The following is a 22041-nucleotide window of genomic DNA, read 5'->3' on the forward strand; positions in this document are numbered from 1 at the left end:
AATGTATCCAGTCATTCGATGGACTTGCAAATGGTGTTCAGTGTATACTTTACTGCATTTTTAGAATGTCTTTGAATTTTCTCTGCTTGACTCCATAAATACACGTGTTTGTGCAACAGCTGAACAGTTTCAACATGTTTCCACATTCCTGCAAATGAAACTTGGGACATTAAACGCGCAAATAGCTAAATAACTGCTCTTTGCAAATAGCCATCGAAAATATTTATATCATAGATTATCCAGAGCAAGTTGAAACTGCCCGAAACTGACGGAAGTAAAATGATGGACATTTTCTTTCTCTCGCCCATTCTCTGGGTCACTCATTCCCTTCGTTGCCTTCGCCGTCCAGTCTCTGACATGCTGTGCTAGCCATTAGAACATCACCAACAGTGAAAACATTCAACAACACAATGAAAATAAAAGGAATATGATAGGTCAGAATACGTGTCAAAATGTCTCATGATGTCCAGCCAGGCGACGTGTAGAAACATACATTTCTGCTCCAAAATCATGACGTTATCTATTATGGAAAATGTCTTAAATATAAAATCAAATGGGATGTTTTTAATACACATCAAAGAGCACACAATTCTTCTGACTACACCAGCTCTTTTTGCAGTACAATAAATTGTTTCAGCTCCTGATAACAAATGACCGCACATCTATCAAAGTTAAATGCGACTGCCTGCCAAGTTGAGCTGTCCACGGCTGCATCAGTGACGACAATGGTACTACTGCAGCTCAGAGCGGTTATCCGGAAACCAATCAGGAAACGTATAGCACGAATCCAATTCAATATCATTGCTGCGATTACAATGCCAAGATTCGCCACTGTCATGAACAACAGGAAGGTAATGACATAGGTACAGAGACCACGTCTCCCTCCGGAAATGATAACAAGAGCCATTACATTCGCTGTATGGGAATGAAAGACCCATTTAGTCTTCTGGACTGCAAAACAATGATAGAGTTGTGCACCACAGCTAACTTCGCAGACTTCCTGCTATAACTTGACACAGTCGGCGAATGATGATAATTAACGTTGTCAGCATGGACGTGGCTTGCCATGAATTCCTATGATATCACTTTAATCCAGGGCAAAATTACCCCTTGTTTCACACGTATTAGCTCAATTAATGGATCCGCCTCCTTCCACGTTGAGCAGAGTTACAAAGATTGCTGATGATGGTATTGCACGCACTCAGAATGGTGCAATTGTCAGGGGATGGGTACAATGTCAGTAGTCCGAACTGAATTGTTGCAAATGGTTTAAGGTAAGTTATAGTAGGCAAACACCTTTTGCACATGTGTAAAAGCGACACCCAAATGGAGAGAACTTTATATATATATATATATATATACATATATATATACTGTAAGTAAAATAGGGTCCAAGGACAAAACCTCACTGGTTCCACGTACCCTATGTTCCAATTGACAAAGACAGCAAAACATGATATCTGCTTGCATCTTACCTTATCTATCAACAGTTGCGCGCAACATGAACTCACCGATGTTTGGACTGATTTTGTTTTTTGAATAAGTTTCAAACAAATGTATTGAAGATTTTTGTCCTCATTGTTAAGGTCATGCAAACTTGTATAATGATAGCAATGCAGTGTCCATATGCTTGCTTGAGATAGCTAGCCTATTCAGCAATGTAACATCCAAGGAAGCCATAGGAATATGCAATGCCAGTTGATATCATGGCGTTTCAGATTATGTGAATCAAAACTCATTGAATTTACGAACTAAGCAAATTACTCACGAGTTCATCTTGAAGAGGTCCACATAAGCTCTAATAAAGGTTGCTTCTGCGGGATGTGTTATGATTTGAAGTTGGAATGCAGCTCATGAATGACATCACGTCGGTGAATGTTTGCCAAGATCGAGTGTTCTCCAAATCGTGCAAATCCATGAAAGTGTCAAACATTTTTTTATTAAAGTTTGTCTCATTTACCTTAAGTGACAGTGGAAGGTGAGGGTATCTGAAAGCTTTCAGTGATTATTTAACAGCGTGTATTTATATTATTTCTACTAACATGGATTCTAACACGATGCTGCTGGAATAACATCGAGTCTGGGACACACACGTAACCTAGAAATATCGCCATTTATGTGTCGTGAGAGATGCTTTGCATGCAAGGGTATGGCGGATCGGATCAAACATACCTTTGACAATTCGTGAATGGCAAAGTACAGAGCAGGCTCAAACTTGCAAATTCCAAAATAATAGAGTGCAATATCGGTTGCCATTACAGAGTTGAACAGGAAATGCCGAAAGAAACATGCGTGAAAAGTGCTGCTTTCAATGACGTAGAGATGTTCAGAAAGTAATGCAGTCGTGCTTATTTGATGCTACATTTTTGTCACAGTGCCCTATTACTTTCTCCGAGAAAGAATATGCTTACAATCTGCATCCGTTCTCACTTAACAATGTTTGTGTCTCCTGTCCACTATTTCATTTCTGTGGACAATGCCGTGTCCAATGAAACTTAAGTAGCCCGGTTTAATACTTTATCATGTATGTCAGGTAACATTCAGCTGTCATTGAATCAGTGTGTGATACATGGAGTCGCCTCAAATCAACAGAGACCACCCGTGGACTAATTTAGGACTGTCCTCTCATACAGTGTAACTGCTGCTTTCCAGTGTCAGAGTATTTCGGGAGAATGGTGCTGATTACTTCAAAATGAGAATCTTTGAATTATACCTGCATTTAAAGAGCAAGCTGTGATTTTAGATTGGCTGCCAATCTTGGATAGTAATATTCCACAAACAGCAATTAAAACTTTGAATTATTGAATACTTTAGTTTTCAATTGTATTTGATTAAGAAATAAATCATCCGACTAAAACATGAGAAATACCCAGTTCTCCTGAGCATTAAATGATCACATAGTTTCGTGTCTGAAGCTCTTTTCTGAAATGGCAGTTAGTGGTTATTACAGAAACATCAATAATGTTTTATCAACTTCCTGTTCAATACTCCATATTCATTGACTATGTTCTTTGACATAATAAAATGGAGATTTCGAAACTATGCAGCACCGGGAGTACTTAAGTGAACAGCTTCCGTCCGACGTAAGACCTGTCGTTGGTTTTGATGTCCATGTATGCAAGTTGCATGTGCCATAAATAACAAGGAAGAAAGATAGAGCAGAACGGAGAGAAAAAAGGTTTGATCTTTGCCATTATTTCTGTCTCCTTCTTCTCTCTCTTTGAGACAAAATAAGGTTGAAATCCAAAAAGGTATACCGAAAGAAACTATGTAACTGCAAATCGTGACAAACTCAATCAACCATCGAATTGGAGAATGCCCAGCAGTTGATAGTAAACGGCTTGCCTTCATTGCAAAACTTCAAATGACTGTTAGAAAATAACTTCTGCCATAGTTTAAAATTGTGAATACCTGAATTGCGTTTACCCTGTCTAAATTCCCGTTCTACATTATGTGTGTAAAAATGCTTATTTTTCTTTGTCTTAATCGTGACTGAGCTCGTTTGTATTTGATTAGGTTTGAAACATTACTGTTTACGTTTCAGGGTTGTTAAATGTATATATTTTTGTCTTGTGTACGTCAATATATAGTCATGTTTATAGTACTGATGAAAACTATTGTGAATTCTTCCTTACCTGAACATTAGTCTGACAAATTTATAATTTTGGTCTGCACATGATATTGTATATGTTTCTGCATTTTTGCAGCTTATTAACGAGTGGAGCACGATTTTCACGCACAGATTTGCAATTAAATCCTGACATCACTTTCACGCAAAATTACGAGTTGAGACAGTGAGATATTTCATTTAGATCGTCATTTTTATTTCATTCCTGGCGAAACAGATTCAATATCAGTCCAGCTGCAAGAAACAAAAAGAACGTTGTCCCCGTTTTTATATGGCAGTTTTCAAATCATAACCATTCCGAACTTGGAATCAAAAACAAGAAGGGGCACAAGAAGCAAAATGACACTATTGAAACAGTGAGACCGAAGCTGAAAGTTTAAGTGAATACAACTTGGAATGCTGCAAGAGAATCTCATCAAGCTATTTTGTTCTGAAATGAGGAAACGCTGATGGGATCCTTCGCAATATTAATGAAGGCATCGTCTGCAACGCAATACCTTGATAGTGAATCATGAAAATTACTGTTGAATTAACATTTGAATTAGTCTGCTTAACTCCGTGTGCCATACTTTGGTATAGATATCTGTCTCTCGAAGTGGTTGCGGGCGGCACGGTGGCACAGTGGTTAGCACTGCTGCTTCACAGCGTGAGAAATCAGACTTCCATTCCCACCTCAAAGACTGACTGTGTGGAATTTGCACGTTCTCCCCGTGTCTGCGTGGGTTTCCTCCCACAGTCCAAAGATGTGCAGGTCCGGTGAATTGGCTATGCTAAATTGCCCGTAGTGTTAGGTAAGGGGTAAATGTATGGGTGGGTTGCACTTCGGTGGGGTGGTGTGGTGTGGATCTTTTGGGCTGAAGGGCCTGTTTCCACGCTGTAAGTAATCTAATCTAAAATATTTTCGAGATTGCATCAGAATATGGGATTTTACTCGCGTGGAAATATTCATGAGAAGAAAATGTCCTCCTTCATCATGTTCTACTTTCAAAGATGTATGGAACTTCAGTTGACAAGGAAAGGTTTGGAGAAGGCACAGAAAACAAAAGATTTGTTTTCAGATTGACACAATTTTCAGAGAGACGATCAGTTAGAATAGGATGAAGAACGACTGTCTGAACTGAATGATTCTATAACATGCACCGGTTGGCAGGCGTTATGCATGAAGGATAGAGCTGAAAGTATAGTTATATCTCTATTATTGCTTAACTTGTTTTACGACCTTGGAGTACTCAGAAATGCTGTCTTGAATTCTGGTAATTCAGTCTGTCTGATATACAGTGACTCTCTGAGCATTTATATTTAGATCCAAAATTCTGTTTTCCCACACAATGTGCAGACATTACTTCTCATGATGTAATCATCAAGTCTCCTGTTAAATGTCTGGTTTGAACTTTTCTTGCCACCCCATCTCAGCAGACACAGATTCTCAATATCATGTCATCCAACACCTTGAGTGTGTGTTTTTTTAAAATTCTGTCAAGTCTCAGATCAGCTTTTTGGTCTTCAACGAATACAATCCCAATTTCAGCAGTACATAAATGAACGCTTTTATTTCTTATGTTTGATTTATTCTTTCGCTTTTTCGATAATAAGCAGTCAAAACCGTCTGAGGTTTTCTGGCAGGTTCTCTCCACAGAAAAGAACAACTGCTGCCTATTGGAAACAAGTGCTCACAACATCCACCTGCAAGAAGTGATGGGTGCGAATTACCTCAACAATAACTGGAGGATTGTGGCTGTGAAAATGCACCGTGGTTGACGAAAACACCAACGTACTTTATGGGCATTCTGTGCCTGGCCAAATATCACCAGTTTCCAAGACTTCCTGACGAAACTAGCAGAAGTTGAAGCCACAAGTTTGGAGGCACAAAGATGATCGAATTTGTGCTCAACGGGGAGAGTTGAAGAACCCTTCTCAGGGAATGCTGCGAAAACACATATCGCCAGTCGAACCCCGTGAAGTGTAGTTACCACCATTGGATCAGAGGCAAGGATATCGTCACATTCCCAGCGCCGCTCAGTTCGAAATTACTTGGACATGCTGCGGGATCATTTTCACTGCAAAGTGTCAATGGGAAGTTTGCTGAACAAGTAAGTCAAAATTGATGGTATGTCTGGATTAAACTCTATTTACATCGGCCTTGGTGAAAATCATAAAAATACACAACCTCAAGATGGGGTAACACCTCGTTGTCCTTCTCTTGGTTGTAACAAGTTTCACCGTTCTCAATTACCTAATCTCCATAACCCTATACGCTAAAAATCCTTAGATCCTTAGACAGCAATTTATCCTCATCTCTGTCTAAATGTACACTGCTTATTTTGAGATGATGTCCTCTGGTTTGAGACTCTGCCATAAGGGGAAACATTTGTCTAAATCTACACGGTCAATTTCTCTAATAATCTTGTATTTTTCAACAAGGTCGCTTCTCGTTCGTTTATATTCCGAAATGTCCAGTTGAAACCTTACTTCCTTTTCAAAACACAGCCTAAATGCTCAGAGTGAGAATTTCCTCATCCATTCTTAAATACCAGCATATATTTCCTAAAATTACTGCTCAGCCACAGCTTCATTGAGGCCTTTATGGATTGTACAAAACTTCTTCAATATTAAACTGTGTTTGCTTGATTTAAATGAAAGGCAAATTTAATTTGCCTTCCCTATTGCCGGCATTTTGTGATGTGCAGACAAGTACTCCCAAATCTATCTGTAGTGTAACTTTCTCGTTTCAACAATTTTGCTTTGCAGTTGGTTTCCTCAATATATTAAAGTACGCTTTTCAAATATTAATTGGAAGCAAACTTGTTATTTCATATTATCCTACGTTTAGTTTAGCGATGGAAAGGGTTATGTACATGCACAAGGCAAAAGTTATAGATGGGAGAAGGACAATTACAATGCGAATAGGCAAGGCACAGGAGGATTCGAATTTGGTCTCAAAATGCAAGGAATGGAAACAATCGAAATGTGGAGTTGATTTCAGGAACAGATATTGCCTGTGTTTGATAACCTATCAGGCAGGGAGGAAACGTTAAAGTAAGTGTTGTTTCAGAAATAATTTGTATCTCTTATTTGGTGGAAGAGGAAGGCTTATGTGATGTTGAGACGAGATGGTTCAGATGAGTCAATGGAGAGTTACAGATTCGTTAGGAAGGATGAGAAAGAGAGAGTTAAGAAGAGCAAATATGGGACAAGAGCAGTCTTTAACAGGTAGAATAAAGGAGAACCCTAAAGCTTTCGACAGGTATGTGAGGAATAAGAGCATGACTCGGGTTGAAATTGGGCCAGAGTTTAGATCAGAGTGGTGCTGGAAAAGCACAGCATGTCAGGCAGAATTCGAGAGCAGGAAAATCGACGTTTCTGGCAAAAGACCTTCATCAAAATTAGAGACAGGAAGCCTTCAGGGTGGAGAGATAAATGGGGAGTGTGGGTGGGGCTGGGGAGAAGGTAGCAAAAAATGAAATAGATGAATGTGGTTGGGGTGGTGGTGATAGGTCAGAGAGGAGGGTGGGGGAAGGTAGCAAAGAGTTCAATAGGTGAATGGGGGTGGGATGGAGGAGAGAGGGGATGGAGTCAGTCCTCACTTTTGCCTTGGAATAGGGAAAGTGAAAGACAGAAGTGGAAAGTTTGGGGTTGACCACGTGGAGATTGGAGAGGTGCTAAACAAATATTTCTCATCTGTTTAGACTCAGGAAAAGGAGAGTATTGTAGAGGAGAAGACAGAGATAAAGGCTATTCGACCAGAAAGGATTGAGGTTTTAAGGAGGAGGTGTTATGCATTCTAGAAGGTATGAAATTAGGTACGTTCCATTGGCTGGATAGGATTTATCCAAGAATTCTCTGGGAAGGTAGGAGGGAGATGTCGGAGCCTTTCGTCTTGATCTTTGAATCGTCACTTTCTACAGGTTTCGTACAGAGGACTGGAGGTTTGTAAATGTTGTGTCTTTGTTAAAGAATGGCAGTAGAGATGAACCACGTAATTATAGACCACTTAGTCTTACGTCTTTTGAAGGAATACTTTTGGAAAGTTATGAGAGGTACGATTTAGAATAATTGAGTAAGCAATCCTTTGACTGGAGGTAGTCAATGGTCTCGTCAAGGGCAAGTCGTGTCTCACAAACCTCAAAGAGATTTGTTTGAAAGGTGACCAAGCATGCGGATGATCGTAGGGCATTTGACGTGGTCGACATGGACTTCAGCACAGCCTTTGATAAGGTTCCACATGGTATGCTTCTGGGTAAAAATTCGGAGGCATGTGATTGAGCATGATTTTGCAATCTGGATTAGAACTCGCTTTCTGTAAGAAGGCAGTGAGTGATGGTTGATGGAAAATATTCAACATGGAGACCGGTTGCTAGTGGTGTGCCACAGGACCTCGTTTGTGACTGTTGCAGTTCATATTTTTATAAATGGCTTCGACATAGGCATAAGTGGACGGGTTCGTCAGTTGTTGGAGTGGTGTACAGTGTGGAAGAATGTTGCAGCTTGCAGGGGGACTTGGATAAACTGCAGAATTGTGCTGAGAGGTTGCAAATGAAGTTCAGTGCAGACAAATGTGAGCTGATTCACTTTGGGAAGAATAACAGTAAGGCAGAATACTGGGTCAATGGAAAAATTATTGGTTGTGTGCGTGCGTTGAGGGATCTTGTTGTCCACGTATATACATCCCTGAAAGTTGCCACGCAGGTTGATAGTGCTGTTAAGAAGGCATACGGTGTGTTAGGTTTTATTGGTAGAGAGATTGAGTTCTGGAGCCGTGATGTCATGCTCCAACTATACAAAACGCTCATGTGGCCTCACTTGGAATATTGTGTACATTTCTGATCGCCCCACGACATTAAGGATGTGAAAGCATTGGAAAAGGTGCAGGGAAAATTTGCCAGGATGTTGCCTTGTTTGGCGGGAAGGTGTTATGAGGAAAGGCTGACGGGTTTGGGTCTGTTCTCTTTGGAGAGACGAAGGCTAAAAGGGGCTTTAATAGAGACATACGAGATGATCAGAGGATTAGATAGGGTGGAGTGTGAGAGTCGTTTTCCTCGACAATGAGGTCAGCTTGTTCGAGGGGGGGCAATTTAGGGGTGATAGATTAAAGACAGATGTAAGAGGCAGGTTCTTTACTCTGACAGTGGTAAGGGCATGCGATGTCCTGCCTGCAAATTCTGTTAACTCAGTCACATTAGGAGCATTTAATCAGCCCCTTGGTTAGCATATGGATGATGATGGGATAGTGTAGGGTGATAGGCTTAGATTAGTTCAAAGTTTGGTGCAACATCGAGGTCCGAAAGGCCTGTTCTGTGCTGTAATGTTCGATGTTCTATGGCGCACTGTAGGTAAGCAGCGGAAGTATTTTTTATACAATATGTTCCAGAAAATAATTTAAGATTCTATGTCTATTCTAGTAAATTCTACTTCCTTAATGTTCACATCGACATCACGTGAAATGCAGACTGGTTGCTGTAACGGGCTGAGATAGTCAGAATATAACGTTTTTGTTGAAGGATTCAGGTGAAACTCGTAAATATAAAGTTGTACAGAAGTATTTCTCACAGGGTAAACAATAGTACCTCACAGTCTTGTTTTCCAAAGTAACAAAGTCAGCCATTTTGATAAGTTAAGGAAGTCTAGTGGCATGTATGGAGAATGAAAATAGTCAGTTTCCCCCACCCTTCATTGTGGTGTTTTTTTTAGTGTTTTTTAATGTGAAATATCCACAGCTTTTTTCATTATGGCGGCAAAGTCACTTGATATTTTATTTACGTCGTGCCTTAATTTATTCGTTTACCTAAATTTATTATATTTGTTTTAATGTGAATCAGAGAAAGGAAAGGGAGAGAAACAAAGAACAGACATTTCCCCATCGTCAAATAGTGTCTTTGGATCTTTAACTAACCTGAGATGATCTACACAGGCAAGACTTTAGCACGTGATCGAAAAGGCTGGATTTTTAATCGTACACCATTCTTTTTGTTTTGGAATAAGGAATTTTCTGAGCTTGCGTGTGGACATTTCATCATTTAATGTGGCCGTTAATACAGAAAACAGTCTGATTTCTTAAATTTTCTACAAATTTAACGATGTCGACGGAAGAGAAGTAACTCTTGTTTTTTTAATGCTTTAATATAACCATTGAGAGTAATGAATGGGCATATGAACAAGTTCTTCAACTCCTCTTGGAACTTTTTCTGTGATAGCGCATAAATGAAGACGTTATTACAGGAACTAAGCAATTGAAGCATGTTCGTCGCTTCTTGAAGGATGTACTCAGGATCATTGAAATCTAGGCTGTTAAAGTAGGTGGTATCAGACACTCGGACGTAAAGAAAATGAGCAACATAAGTAACCCACAGAAGTAGAAAGCTGAGCGAGATAGTGAAGAGCAGTATAACGGACCTCTTTCGGTTCACAATCTCTGGATCTTTGTCCGTCTTGGATCCCCGGAGCCTCAAGCGGGCTCTGCTGGCTGTTAAGATGTGCCTAATAGTTAGTGCATTGAGAAGTAGAATGAGATGGAACGGCAGAAAGGGTGTTAAAATGTGGTCAAGCCAGTCGTAGGCTTTCCAGGCAGGCAAAGTGAAATAAGTGGACTTGAGGTCACAGAACCAGGGCACTCCATCCTGGATATACAACGGCTGACAGACAAAGTACAACGGAGCATTTTTGATGCAGCTCAAGACACAGATCACACCTATGACCAGTGAAGCAGTTTTCTCTGTGCAGTATCTGGTCTTCAGTGTCTGGCTGCAGATGGCTATGAAGCGATCAATGGTGAAGGCGACTGTCAGCCAAACTGAGCCATCCCGTGTGGCGAAACCTAACATTATGGTGATTGCACAAGCAGGGGTGGTGGACAGGATACTATTCAAAAAATAAATGCGGCTAATCCTGTTGAGGATGACAGTGGTAATGATGACAAGGAAGTCATTGACTGGTATTGCGATAAGGTAGAACGTAATGCACCAGGACAGACCGCACCGACCTCGGCTTAGGATAACAATCGCCACAAAATTAGCTACGAGAAATTTAAAGAAAGATGTTGTTGAGAGACTTGCAAAAAATCCCTATTTTCAGATTAAGTCCCCTGCAGTGCGGAAACAGGCCCTTCAAACCAACAAGTCCACACTGATACTCCAAAGAGTAATCCACCAATACTCATTTCATTACATTTAACGTAGACTGATACATGTACCTCCATGGGCAATTTCGCATTGCCAATTCACCCCATCTGCACATGTTGTGGAATGTGCAAGGAAACCAGAGCACCCAGAGGAATCTCACGCAGACAGGGGAGGAACGTGCAAACTCCACACAGACAGTTACCCGAGGCTGGAATCAAACCTGGGTCTCTGGCACTGTGAGGCAGCAGTGCTAAATTGTCCTCATTCATTGTGTCCCTGAAGTATGTGCTGACGTGTTCCTTTAACTTTCAGACTTTGATTGTTCTGATTGCATTGCGAATAATTCAGCAGACAATGCTGGACTAAACATTACTGAATGAAACTGTTTTGACAATCAATGCATGTCACCAAAGTCAATCGCAAATCCTAACGTCAAACCCGTGAGGAACATTTCAAATTCAGATCAACAGTAACATGGGATGCAATGCGTTTGTCCATGCCAATTTCCATTGATTTTTGTCATTATTCTCGCTGACCTATAGTGGCTGTCGATCTGACAAATGCTTCCAATTTTCCACTGCGTCCACATTCTCACCATTCCAGGCTTGCAACATAGAATCATTGAGGCATGCGGTCATGTAGAAGCCCTTCAGCACATCTAGTTTGTACTGACAAAATATAATAGCACTTGCAAGTGTCCCATTAACCTGCATGAGCTCAAAATACTTGCATGGTATGGCACTTCACGTTTTCCCCCCCAAATATTTTGAGAGATATTGAATTATCCCGGCTCAACTGCTCCCTCGGAGTTCATTTCAGATCTCCAACATCAACTGAGAGAAGAAAGCATTTCCTCAAATGCTGTCGATACTTTAAGTTTACATCCCTGTGATAAAGGAGACAGGTGCTTTGTTACCATCCTGTCGATTTTGCTCTTGACCTGATGGACCAGTGCCAGTACTCCATCAATGTTCTCTGTTCTCAGGAAGATAAGAATCCCAGATCATGCAGCCTCTCGACAAAGCTGAAAGGCTGCATTCCAGTCTACATTCTCGTTAACCTCCCTTGTAACACATTGAGAGCAATAGTGTTCTTTATTTTGTGTGGTCACAAGATCTGCACAATGGCAGCTGTGGTGTTGCTAAAGTTTGTGCAACTCCAACATCCCCTCTGTTATCTCATAACCTATGCCACGACTGTTAACATCTCAAGTTTTAGTTTTCTTCCAGTTCGGCCCACTTGCACAGTTCGATCAAGACTCACACCATTAAAGATGGCTATGCCATTCGCTGTCGAAGACCTGGTCAATAAAATGTCATTTCTCCAGGGCCCTATCTCGAAATTCTTTTCAGGAATAATTATACTATAACTCTTTGCTGAAACATTTGGTAGCATTTCCTAAAATCTGATCATTTTCTTTGGTTTCGGATATATTTTATAAACTTTAGGGGAAAAGGCCAAAAATATGGGCAGTATTAATGGAAGAACTGGGCACAGATTTACCTTGTGAAAAATAACGTGAAGATAAGCAGCCAATGTTAATTTTACAAGGGGGCACTGATTCTGACTAATTAATAAAATTACAGAACGATCTGAAAAATAAAAGGCAAACGTGGAAGACAACCCAAATCCAGATTAAGCATGTGAAGCATTTCTTTCTAAATTACAACATTTTCAAATGTTCACGTGATTAATTTCAGGGAACACATGAGGAATGTTGTTTTTTCCCAATGGGAAGTCATTGTGTTTTAATCATTGCACACTTGGAAAGCTGGAACTTTAAACGCTTAGAATCACTGCATGTTCACGTCTTTTTATTTCAGAATTCGCATGATGATTGATGTGAAATATTTTTTGTATCAGACACAGCAATAGTTTCTGTTTACGGACTAATTTTTGTGACACTATGGCATGCTTTTTTCTAGTTAACGGTAAGACATTAGACTGCATTGGATTAAAACGTAAACTTGTAAAGCTTTCATTTTTTTAAGCACCATCGGTGGGATAGTGTTAGACACGGAGAGAAAAGAAAGCTTGAATAGGAGGGAAAATATGGTCATAAGGTCGGGTATAACAGAATGATTAATGAAATATTCAAGAAACCGAAATAGTGATGAAAACATCAAAGGAACGAGAAATAAGTACTACAGAAAACCAGCAAGACTTTTGAGCACAGAGAGTAAGAGTTTGTTTTTTAAAAAAGGCATGAATAGTGAACGAGGTAACAATTTTTCCTTTATACATCAGTACGGGCTTATTCTCATGTAAATTGAGAAGGTGTAGATATATGATTAAGTATTTTGTATTGGTGTTCACGAGAGAAAGTAGATAGAATATCCCAGCAAAGCTATGACTCGGGAATAAAAAGGAGCGTAGAATTCACGAAATTCAAAAGCATCACTGATGTGGAACTGAGCAAGTTGTTGGAGTGGGGGCCAAAATGTACCGAAATCATGGTAGACGTCATCCTTAGTTTTGAAAACATGCACCTCGCAGTTGATATCTCTTCTAATTTTCCAAAACTCCTTATATTCAGAGAAGGAGCAATTAGTCTGAAAGTTACCGAATGCATTTTCTTTAATCAAAATGTCAGGAAGACAGAAAACAAGAAATTCCATACCAGTTTGCTGATAAACTGTCAAATGAGAAACATTAGAAGTTACTTATTTTTAAAAGTAGCCACATCAGGCCACTTGGGAATCTTCAAAGAAATCATATTCAAATCGGTTTTCAGAAAGGAAAATGAGATGTAAATCATGTTTTGGAATTATTTCATCAAGTGCTGCTGTTTCTAGAAACCAACTTAGATTTTTCAGAATGCACTAAATAATGTACCCCAAAATGTTTCGGTGGGAAATAAAGTTTCAGGATGTATTGGATACAGTGAACACACGGATGCACACTGGCTGGCGGACAGGAAACAGAAGATATGTATATATGGCCACATTGGTCTTGGTGCAGCACAATAAGTCGTGTAAACATAAGTTGTGAAGGGGTCATGGATGGCCACAAAAAATAAGCCAATGCTAAATGAGTCACGATAGAACGCAAAAATGGTAACATCATGCTTCACTTATGGGCCCTACCGGTGATACCTCATCGAAACCAGTAGATTGCAAATTGATTTAATTGAAATAATGATATTTATAAACTGGAAGTAGTCCAGGGAATGTTTCCTGGATTAACATCTGGAGTAGACACGTTTCGTTCTGAGGAATGTTTGAAAATTATCGGCATTTACGAGCTGCTACTTTGAAGATTAGCTGGTGAAATTGTGTGCACACATGTTCGACTGACATGGTGGGTGTGGAAAGTCTGTTTTGTCTTGCGGCATTATATATTACTAACGGTCACAGTTTTAAAATATGGTGTGACCCACTCAAAACGTACTTTAAGCGTTTTTTTTATTGCCATTGAATCTCTGGTGTTCGATTCTTTTATTTTGAATATGTAGTGGAGTCAGAGCATTTTAATATTTCCAAAGATTTCAATCTTTGGAAATATTAAAATTTGGAAATATTACAGGTTATTGGAGGTCAGAGTGAATATAGAATAGGGGTTACAGCTATGTCAGTATGATCCCATAAAAAGTTAGAGCAGGCACGAGGTCCAAACAGAACACTCCTGCACCTTATTTGCAGAAGTCCTTCATTAAGAAGTTAATATTCATGCAATGCCACATATTATAATCTACATTTTAGAAAGGCAATAAATGATATAGCACAAAACAACAACAATAAAATTAAATAACATATTGTTAAGTTCCATGATTAATTTTATCACAGTGAGGCAACTTTGGGATAAGCAAAGAAAGATTAAGCAGATCTTGAAAAAGGATCAGTAAAACATCTCTTAAGAAGAAACAGCATCATAGCTATTCTTTACTTACCAGGTGCACCAATAAGAGCGAGAATGGGATAGCAAACGGCAAAAAAGAGCCCATTCGCTGGACCATGCATCGTCTTTGAGAATCTAAACGAATTTCAAATCAACAGAAAATGAATTGTTGTCAGTATCAATCATCCTTTATTTATTCATCGTAAGAGATCTCAGAGGATCAGCAAAGTTACACCAGCCACTTTAATCAGAGTCGGTGAATAAACAAATGATCTAACTTTCCACGACACAATTACCTATTCGGCACTCGGACAGTGAAACTGAGTAATCAAATTTTCCCTGAGGGTGAACTACTGTCTGCAATTCTGTGATTAAGTGTCAGTAGAATCCACTGCTTTTGACTCCATCAGTTGAGCTGCTGCTGATAGGGAGTCAGCTAACCACTTTTTCTGAAATGTTACTTTGCAATTTCCATTACATTAAAATAATTTCATGCTTTCACATATCATACTGGAATGATAGATTCCCAATACTCTGGCAGCAGGCCATTCAGTACATTGAGTCCGCACCATCCCTCCAAGGACACTCTTACCAGATCTACTCCCTACTTCGTAGACCAAGACGGCCATCAATTTGACTATGACAATGTAACTACTCCAAGACAAGCGAATTAAAACACACCAGAGAGTAATTGGAAGCCTGGTGTTCACTCAAAAAGGCTATCAGCAAATGCATAGAGATGGAACCAGTGTACAGGCCGCTGCAGGGAAGACCCAGTAGTGACACCACAAAAGGCCGGACCACATAAAATGCAACTGGGACAGAATAAAAGCTGTTCACAGAAGCCGCACAGTTAATGTTATTCAGCACTGCAAGAGAACGTCTGAATGATAATCTCGTAGCTCGCAAAGGTAACTAACTACCTCAAACAGGCAAGATGTGTGCTGAGCTGATGCTGGGAAAAAATGTTTTAACTTTTCTTTCATTTCCGAGCTGATTGTGGGTTTGAAGAGCCAGAGCTAAATCTGAAATATTTCCTACCGGGATTTGACGTAATGCTGCATCATAATCAGCCTTTCTTCAAATACTCACAGTGACAATAGCTCAAACGAGATTGTCATAACGCTCGTCCCTTTTTCACTCTAAATGCTGTCCCTTGGCTCAAGGATACTCTATCCTTGATTTTTCTCAGAGGGGAAATAAACTGGGTCAGACTCCAATCAGTCTGGTTTGGTCCGGAGTTGAAAATGATTTTGAGAGGCCTTTCGTTAATATGTGATCAGATGAGATAGGCCAAGTGGTCATGCTTTAGAAATGACCTATATAATGAAATTATAGTGGTAAGCTCTTTAGCTAGCTGAACTGAGCAGTTTGTAGTTGAGTTTGAACTGGCAAGTTAAAAAGGGAAATGTGCGAAACTCTCTCTCTATCTTCCCTGCCCTTCAACTTCAACCGGTGAGCATGTGTTGCATGTATACTGTGTTTTTTTTTTAAAGGGAGATTGGTTATTTGGACTTTTGTTTGTATTCGGAGCATCATAATTAATTCTAGCTTGATGGGTTGATTTCTGTCGGTTTCTTTGTGTTTCATTTTGCAATTGGAGGAATAAAGTTTTTTGTCTGTTTTAAAATCTAGAAGTCAACTGAGCGAAATTACTTTGGGTAATATTCATTGTACACTTACCGAAACAAATCGCAAAGTTATTCTCTGGGCTGCCAGCTTAAGAATGTTTTGAGTGGTCTGGCCTGGTCCATAATACAATCAGTTTTAATCTTGTTCGTTCTCCAGCTCAGGACATGATGGAGATCATCAACAGAACAGGAGGAACAGGAATTGATGGAGACCATTTGGTCTTTCGAAAGTGTTCTTCTGTTCAATGAATTTGATGTTACCACGCACCCATTTTCCTGCACTAACGCCAAATCCAATATTTCATTCATGATGAAGAATTTGTGATATGAGTCTGAAATATTCTTGGCAGCAGAATAATCACTACTATTTGGTGTAATGAATAGTGACATTAAAGGCATAATCTCCACTCCTGGCAAATTAATACAGGCTAGTTTTTTTCTTGTATTTCGGCCAGTTCTGGGTAATAGTAGACTGTTGTATCAGTGCCAGAGTCTACCACAAAAAAAAGAGTTACTCGTGGCAATGAGCAATGCACAGAGAAGTGATAATGGCTACTTCATTTCGAATGACCCACAGACTGATCCAGAATTTTTAAAAAAATCTCTTCGGGCCAAGTGATATTTCTAAAGTTGTTTTGATTATATTCACAATTCATCATACGGATCAGAGATCTGATTCAGTGAAGAGACGTAGAGGTATTTTGGATGGTCTGACAGGGTTTCTGTATCAGGTTGGATCTCAGTGCACCGTGAATGGCAGAGGTCTCAGAGACATGAGCTCTGGCGATGTATAAATGAACCACTATTTAGTCTTTCTCCATATATTCAGAAGATTGTTTCGTTAAATCTGGAGAATTATTCCCCCCCCCCTCGTTGTTATTTCTCCTCAGTAAATATCTCGGATATACGTGACGAGTTTTGCAGCCAGCCCTTCCTGAAAACTTCATTCAGTCAGGTGGATCCGGTTAAGTGGAATTTTGGAGTTTCGTTTCTGGATGAAATACACAGATTTTGTGACTTACTGGAATAAATGAATCACACTTTGGAGATTTTCAGTCGGAGTTTTTCTGTCACGACATTATATAATTTACACAGGGAACACGTTATCAAATTTAATAGCAAGCAACATCAGAACTGCCCCGTACTTTTTTTTTGGACAAACGCAGGGCAGTTCCTTGTCCTGTGCTCAGCTGAATTCTTATATCCATCGACACCAGTAGAAGAAACAATATAATTAGAGACTACATTACACGGGCTCTCTTTAACTTTGGCTCTCGATGTCATTGTCACCTACTTTCAGTTTTCACATTTTCAGGCATCCGGTCTGTTCTTGCTGTAACACATCACTTTCACTTCAGCTTTATTCTATCACCTGGAATGTGGATAATTCTCTCCCCTTGAGATGAAAAGGCAAATATTTTAAGGTTATTCTCATATCCACGTAACAAATCAATACTGGCTGAATACTCACAACGAATGTGTATTGTTGGGTAAAGTCCATAAAAGAATTGATGCATTTTTTTGCCAATTTTCGAACCAACTATGGTACTCTTCCCTGAGGTTCCTTTGAGAATAGATAATGTGTGGGATGTGTCAGGCAACAGATCTAAATAATTGAACAACGAAAATTGATTAACAGAATTGCTTCATGTACGTGAATGCGTCAGATAGAATAAGGAAGCAAACCAATTGGTCTTTGGATCCTGCATTGCCGTTAAACAATATCGTAACTCATTTATCATCGACATATGCTCTTTCCTCAGTCTCTGTCATATATTGTCTGTGGGGAAGATCAAACGTTGTCTAACTCATCCGTGAATGAATTTCTGGTGAAGCCTCTGCGGATCTCCTTGGAAATAACTTCTGGGGGTCCTTAAGAGAAAGGTCGTTGCATCATATTTACAGCTAAAATGGAAAATCTGTTGAATTTAAACTTCACTGCAAAGTACCTTCCTGAGTCACTTCAGTATATCAAGTGATACATCATACGAGGAATGCTTGAGCACTCTAGTTATGTTCTCGGTGGGTATAGAAGGATGAGAGACAATCTCATTGACACACATGGAATACTGAAAGGTCTGCGTAGAATGGACGTGGAGACTGTTTCTTTCCACTACTAGTCGAGCAACCAAAGGCCAAGACTCAGAACTGTGGTGAGTTATTTCCTCAGCCAGTGGCTGGGAATCTGTGGAACCGATTGTCTTGTCAGGCCAAGTTCAGAATACTTAAGGCAACGGTAGATAGGTGACTGATTATTAAGGGGAATGTGGAGAATGCGGGAAAATAGAAACGCATCAACTATGACCAAATGGCAGAACACAATCGTTGGACGTACGGCATAATTCAACTCCCATATCCTATTGTCTTAAGGTGTCAATATTAAGTACCTAAATGGAATGTGTTCTGAAATAAAAAGTAAACTTTTCTTCTAATAGGATGGTGAGTGAGCAAGGAAGAATTGAGAATAACCTGTTGTGAACGTCCACCCAGCTTTAATAAATTTGACTATTCTAAGTTTATTTAACATGACTTAGCAGGAGAGGATTAACAGAACAGAATCTCAAGCGATAGCACAGAAACACAGATCTGAGTAGTTTTTTTTTTCAAATGCCTTTGCTGTGCGATTGACCTGACCAAGTTACAGTTTTGCATACTTTCACACTTATTCGAACTAATGATGTTAGTGTGGACGAGTGTTCAGCTGATCCTTGCAACCTGGAGAATTATAAGCGAATGCACAGCATCATGCAAATGCAAGGAGCATGTGACTCATGACTCGTTGTAATTGGTAGCTCATGAACACTGTCATTCTCGAGAGAGATCATTCTCTTGCCTTGTGTGTTAAAATGGATATATGGCGTTTTCCATCCTTCAATTAAAGCAACGGTTCACACTAATGAGACACCTTTTAAAAGCTCTGAATATGGACACTGCTTAAAACATTGGAAGTTTTAATTTTAAAAAGTAGCTTGTTCACCCTGAACAGAGAACGTTTGATCGTTCTCGTTGCGAAAATACAATCAGACAATTATCTTGCAACAGTCCACAAGAGCAAGTTTACAACGGTGAGAGGCAATTTCCCTGCTCTTCATATGGGAAGGGATTGACTTTTTCATCCAATCTGCTACGAAACCTCCCTATTTCACAATGAGGTAGAAGATATTCGCCTGCTTTTCGTGCGGGAAGAGATTTCTTTTCTCAGACATCCAACCTGCTGAGTGCCAACAGGCCTCCACTAAGGAGAGATCATTCACCTATTGAAGGTGTGCTAAAAAAGATTAACTTTACTTGTTGAACCACAAAGTGGCTTCGCAATTGATTGTAAGTGTTGGATTCTGCTGCAGATGTCTTTTTTTTTCAAGTAACTGGCCCTTCATCCTGAGACAGTGCCCAGGATTACAATTCCCCAGACAGAGGAAAATCCCTCTCTGTATCTATCCAGTTAAACTCATGCGCATTCTTACATGTTTCAATAGGACTATTTTTCATACTTTTATGTTCCACATTTTGTATTGTACGAAATCTCCTTAATCCCCATAAGTAAGACAGTGAACTTTTACAGTACTATGTTCAATGTAAGTAAACTCATTCTTCAACCATTTTCTGCAACTATGTGCTCATAGTCAAGTCTGAACAATTGCTGCAGCTACTAACATGAGTACGGTAAGGAATTCTAAAAAATCCCAATCACCTGTAACAGCCTACCCAACCTGCTTTTTATATTTAAAGGTTTTCCACGTGCACAATTCATCCACTGTCACAATCAAAACTCAAACCCTCCAACTCTCTCAACACGTCCGCACGCTCTCAGAGCTCACCTTTTCAGCTCTCAGAGTCCGTTCCTCATGCTGTTATATATCACCACTCCTACTTTCACATCTGAACCACACCCATTCTGACATGTGTCATTGAAAATGTGTGCAGCAATTTTCTCAGCGATCTATTCTATTGACACACAAAATAATTCATTCACAGAAGAAATTGCCATTTGCGTCACATTACACCAGAAATGTGCAATGTTTATTCTGACAATTGGGTGTTATTTATTCTGATGTTTAAAATCTCCGTAACTAAGATAGGCATTCATATTCAGATAATGCAAATGCTGATAAATGACAGTTTGCATTTTCTTACAAACATCAGTCTTCAGTTGAAGCCGCGTTTTAAGAATATTATCAGATTGGAGACACATAATTCAACAGTGTTTTACTTGCTGTTCTTACAGTTTACTTATCGTTTTCACTGCACAAGAAACTGTCTCTTCTATATTGGAGAGAATGAGCACAGACTGATATGTTTCGGGGCCAAATTCCATGCTGTCTGCAAACTACAAAAGAAAGCAATGGAGAAAGATTGAACATTTTCTATTTGGAAGAGAGAAGCAATATATTTCCACCCAGAAGAAAGACAGGTTAATTATAGAATGGATCTCTGAACTTTGCTTTCATTACTCGCCCCAGTGGCAAAATTTGCATACTGCAACATCACCTTTAACTTATTTAATCTCACCTACATTCTAACAATCACAAACTCTCTCTTCTGCTTTGCACTCTTTCTCAAACTGTGCAATTTACAAAATTCTACTGAATATCTAATTTTGTCCACGTTCAAATACAATTTCTGTAGACTGAAACATGAAGTATTTTTCTCAAGGCAGAATCTGCACTGTCTGACCTGAACGTCCAGCAGTTTTGCTAATAGCGGAAGCATAGCTTGCTGTTTATGGTCACCTACTAACTGATGTCACCACTCAACATGCAAGAATGTACTGGACACTGCTTTTCAGATTTCAGGGCGTTTCATATTATTTTGAAGTGTAAAAGTCCCTAACTGGAAAGATAACGTTGAAACGGCTATGAAGGCGGCATACACAACGACTTTGGATTTCGATTTGACAGTTATGAGGCAATGGGCATCCCTTCTTTAAGAATGTGACGACATTGGTAAAACCGCCTGCTAGTTTAAACCAGCAACACAGAAAAAATTTACCCCGTGCAGTAATCTGTGAAAATTCGAGAGAACAAAGGTAACCATTTAAAGTAAAATTAACAACTTTATTTCTTAACGTACAACGGTGAATAATTAACTAACAGCTACTTGCAATCCTTTCTCTGGCCTAATCTTTACCTTCCCTTTCTACAATGCTTGTCCCATAAAACGTGCCGTATAAGATTTTCCAAAAATCCAAATTTCAAAACCAGCCAGCTGTCGAATCTTCTCTTTATATTTTCTTCTGTCTACTTTTCTTCTTCTTAGGGATTTCTGTTTTGCAGGTCATTGATCAATAAGGATACCTTTGAGATAGATATTCTCCTGGCAGTCTGCCTGTGGTGGTGGCTTGTCAGCTCTCCTCCACCTGTTCAATATGTCCCGTATTACACCCCAAAGTATCGGGTTGTTTCATTGGTTTTTAATATTGCCAATATACTAAATTCAAACTTGATTGGAGCTTGGTATTTTGGGGTATAATTAAAACATTCGATTTTGTTTTTGTTATCTCCAGGCAAACAGCTACACTGGCTGCTGGAACAAAGTTTACATTATATCTTGATCAGTCCTCTTGGAGTTCTACCAGGTTTCTCTGCAAGCTTTTAGCACTCTGAAAGATTCAGTACCCCTTATACCTTCAGAAGACCTCCCCCTTAAGAGAAAAAAAATCGTCAAAATGAAAAGTTGGATTAGTGTTTTTGCCTATTCCTCATCACATGACACTAACAGACAGATAACTTTAATATAAGTTGATCTTAAATTATTCCCAGAAACCGGTATGTATAAAACGGCGAATACATAGAGACTGTATCTAAACTTTATCAGTTAAATCTGCGATACC

At 39.4% G+C, this 22041-nt stretch overlaps 1 protein-coding gene across 1 annotated transcript; it reads right to left on the reverse strand.

Moving 5' to 3' along the window:
* Positions 1-9696: 9696 nt before the first annotated feature.
* LOC148144538 (putative G protein-coupled receptor 139) lies at positions 9697-14702 on the reverse strand. Its single transcript, XM_087975388.1, has 2 exons — positions 14633-14702; positions 9697-10637 (listed from the first exon to the last, which is right to left on the reverse strand). The coding sequence occupies exons 1-2, from the start codon at positions 14700-14702 to the stop codon at positions 9697-9699; spliced, it is 1011 nt and encodes a 336-aa protein (XP_087831514.1).
* Between the last annotated feature and the right edge of the window lie 7339 nt (positions 14703-22041).

Source organism: Chiloscyllium plagiosum, unplaced genomic scaffold (assembly GCF_037043375.1).
Source record: "Chiloscyllium plagiosum isolate Xiang-an unplaced genomic scaffold, Cpla_swu_hap1 HiC_scaffold_27, whole genome shotgun sequence".
Lineage (NCBI taxonomy): Eukaryota > Metazoa > Chordata > Chondrichthyes > Orectolobiformes > Hemiscylliidae > Chiloscyllium > Chiloscyllium plagiosum.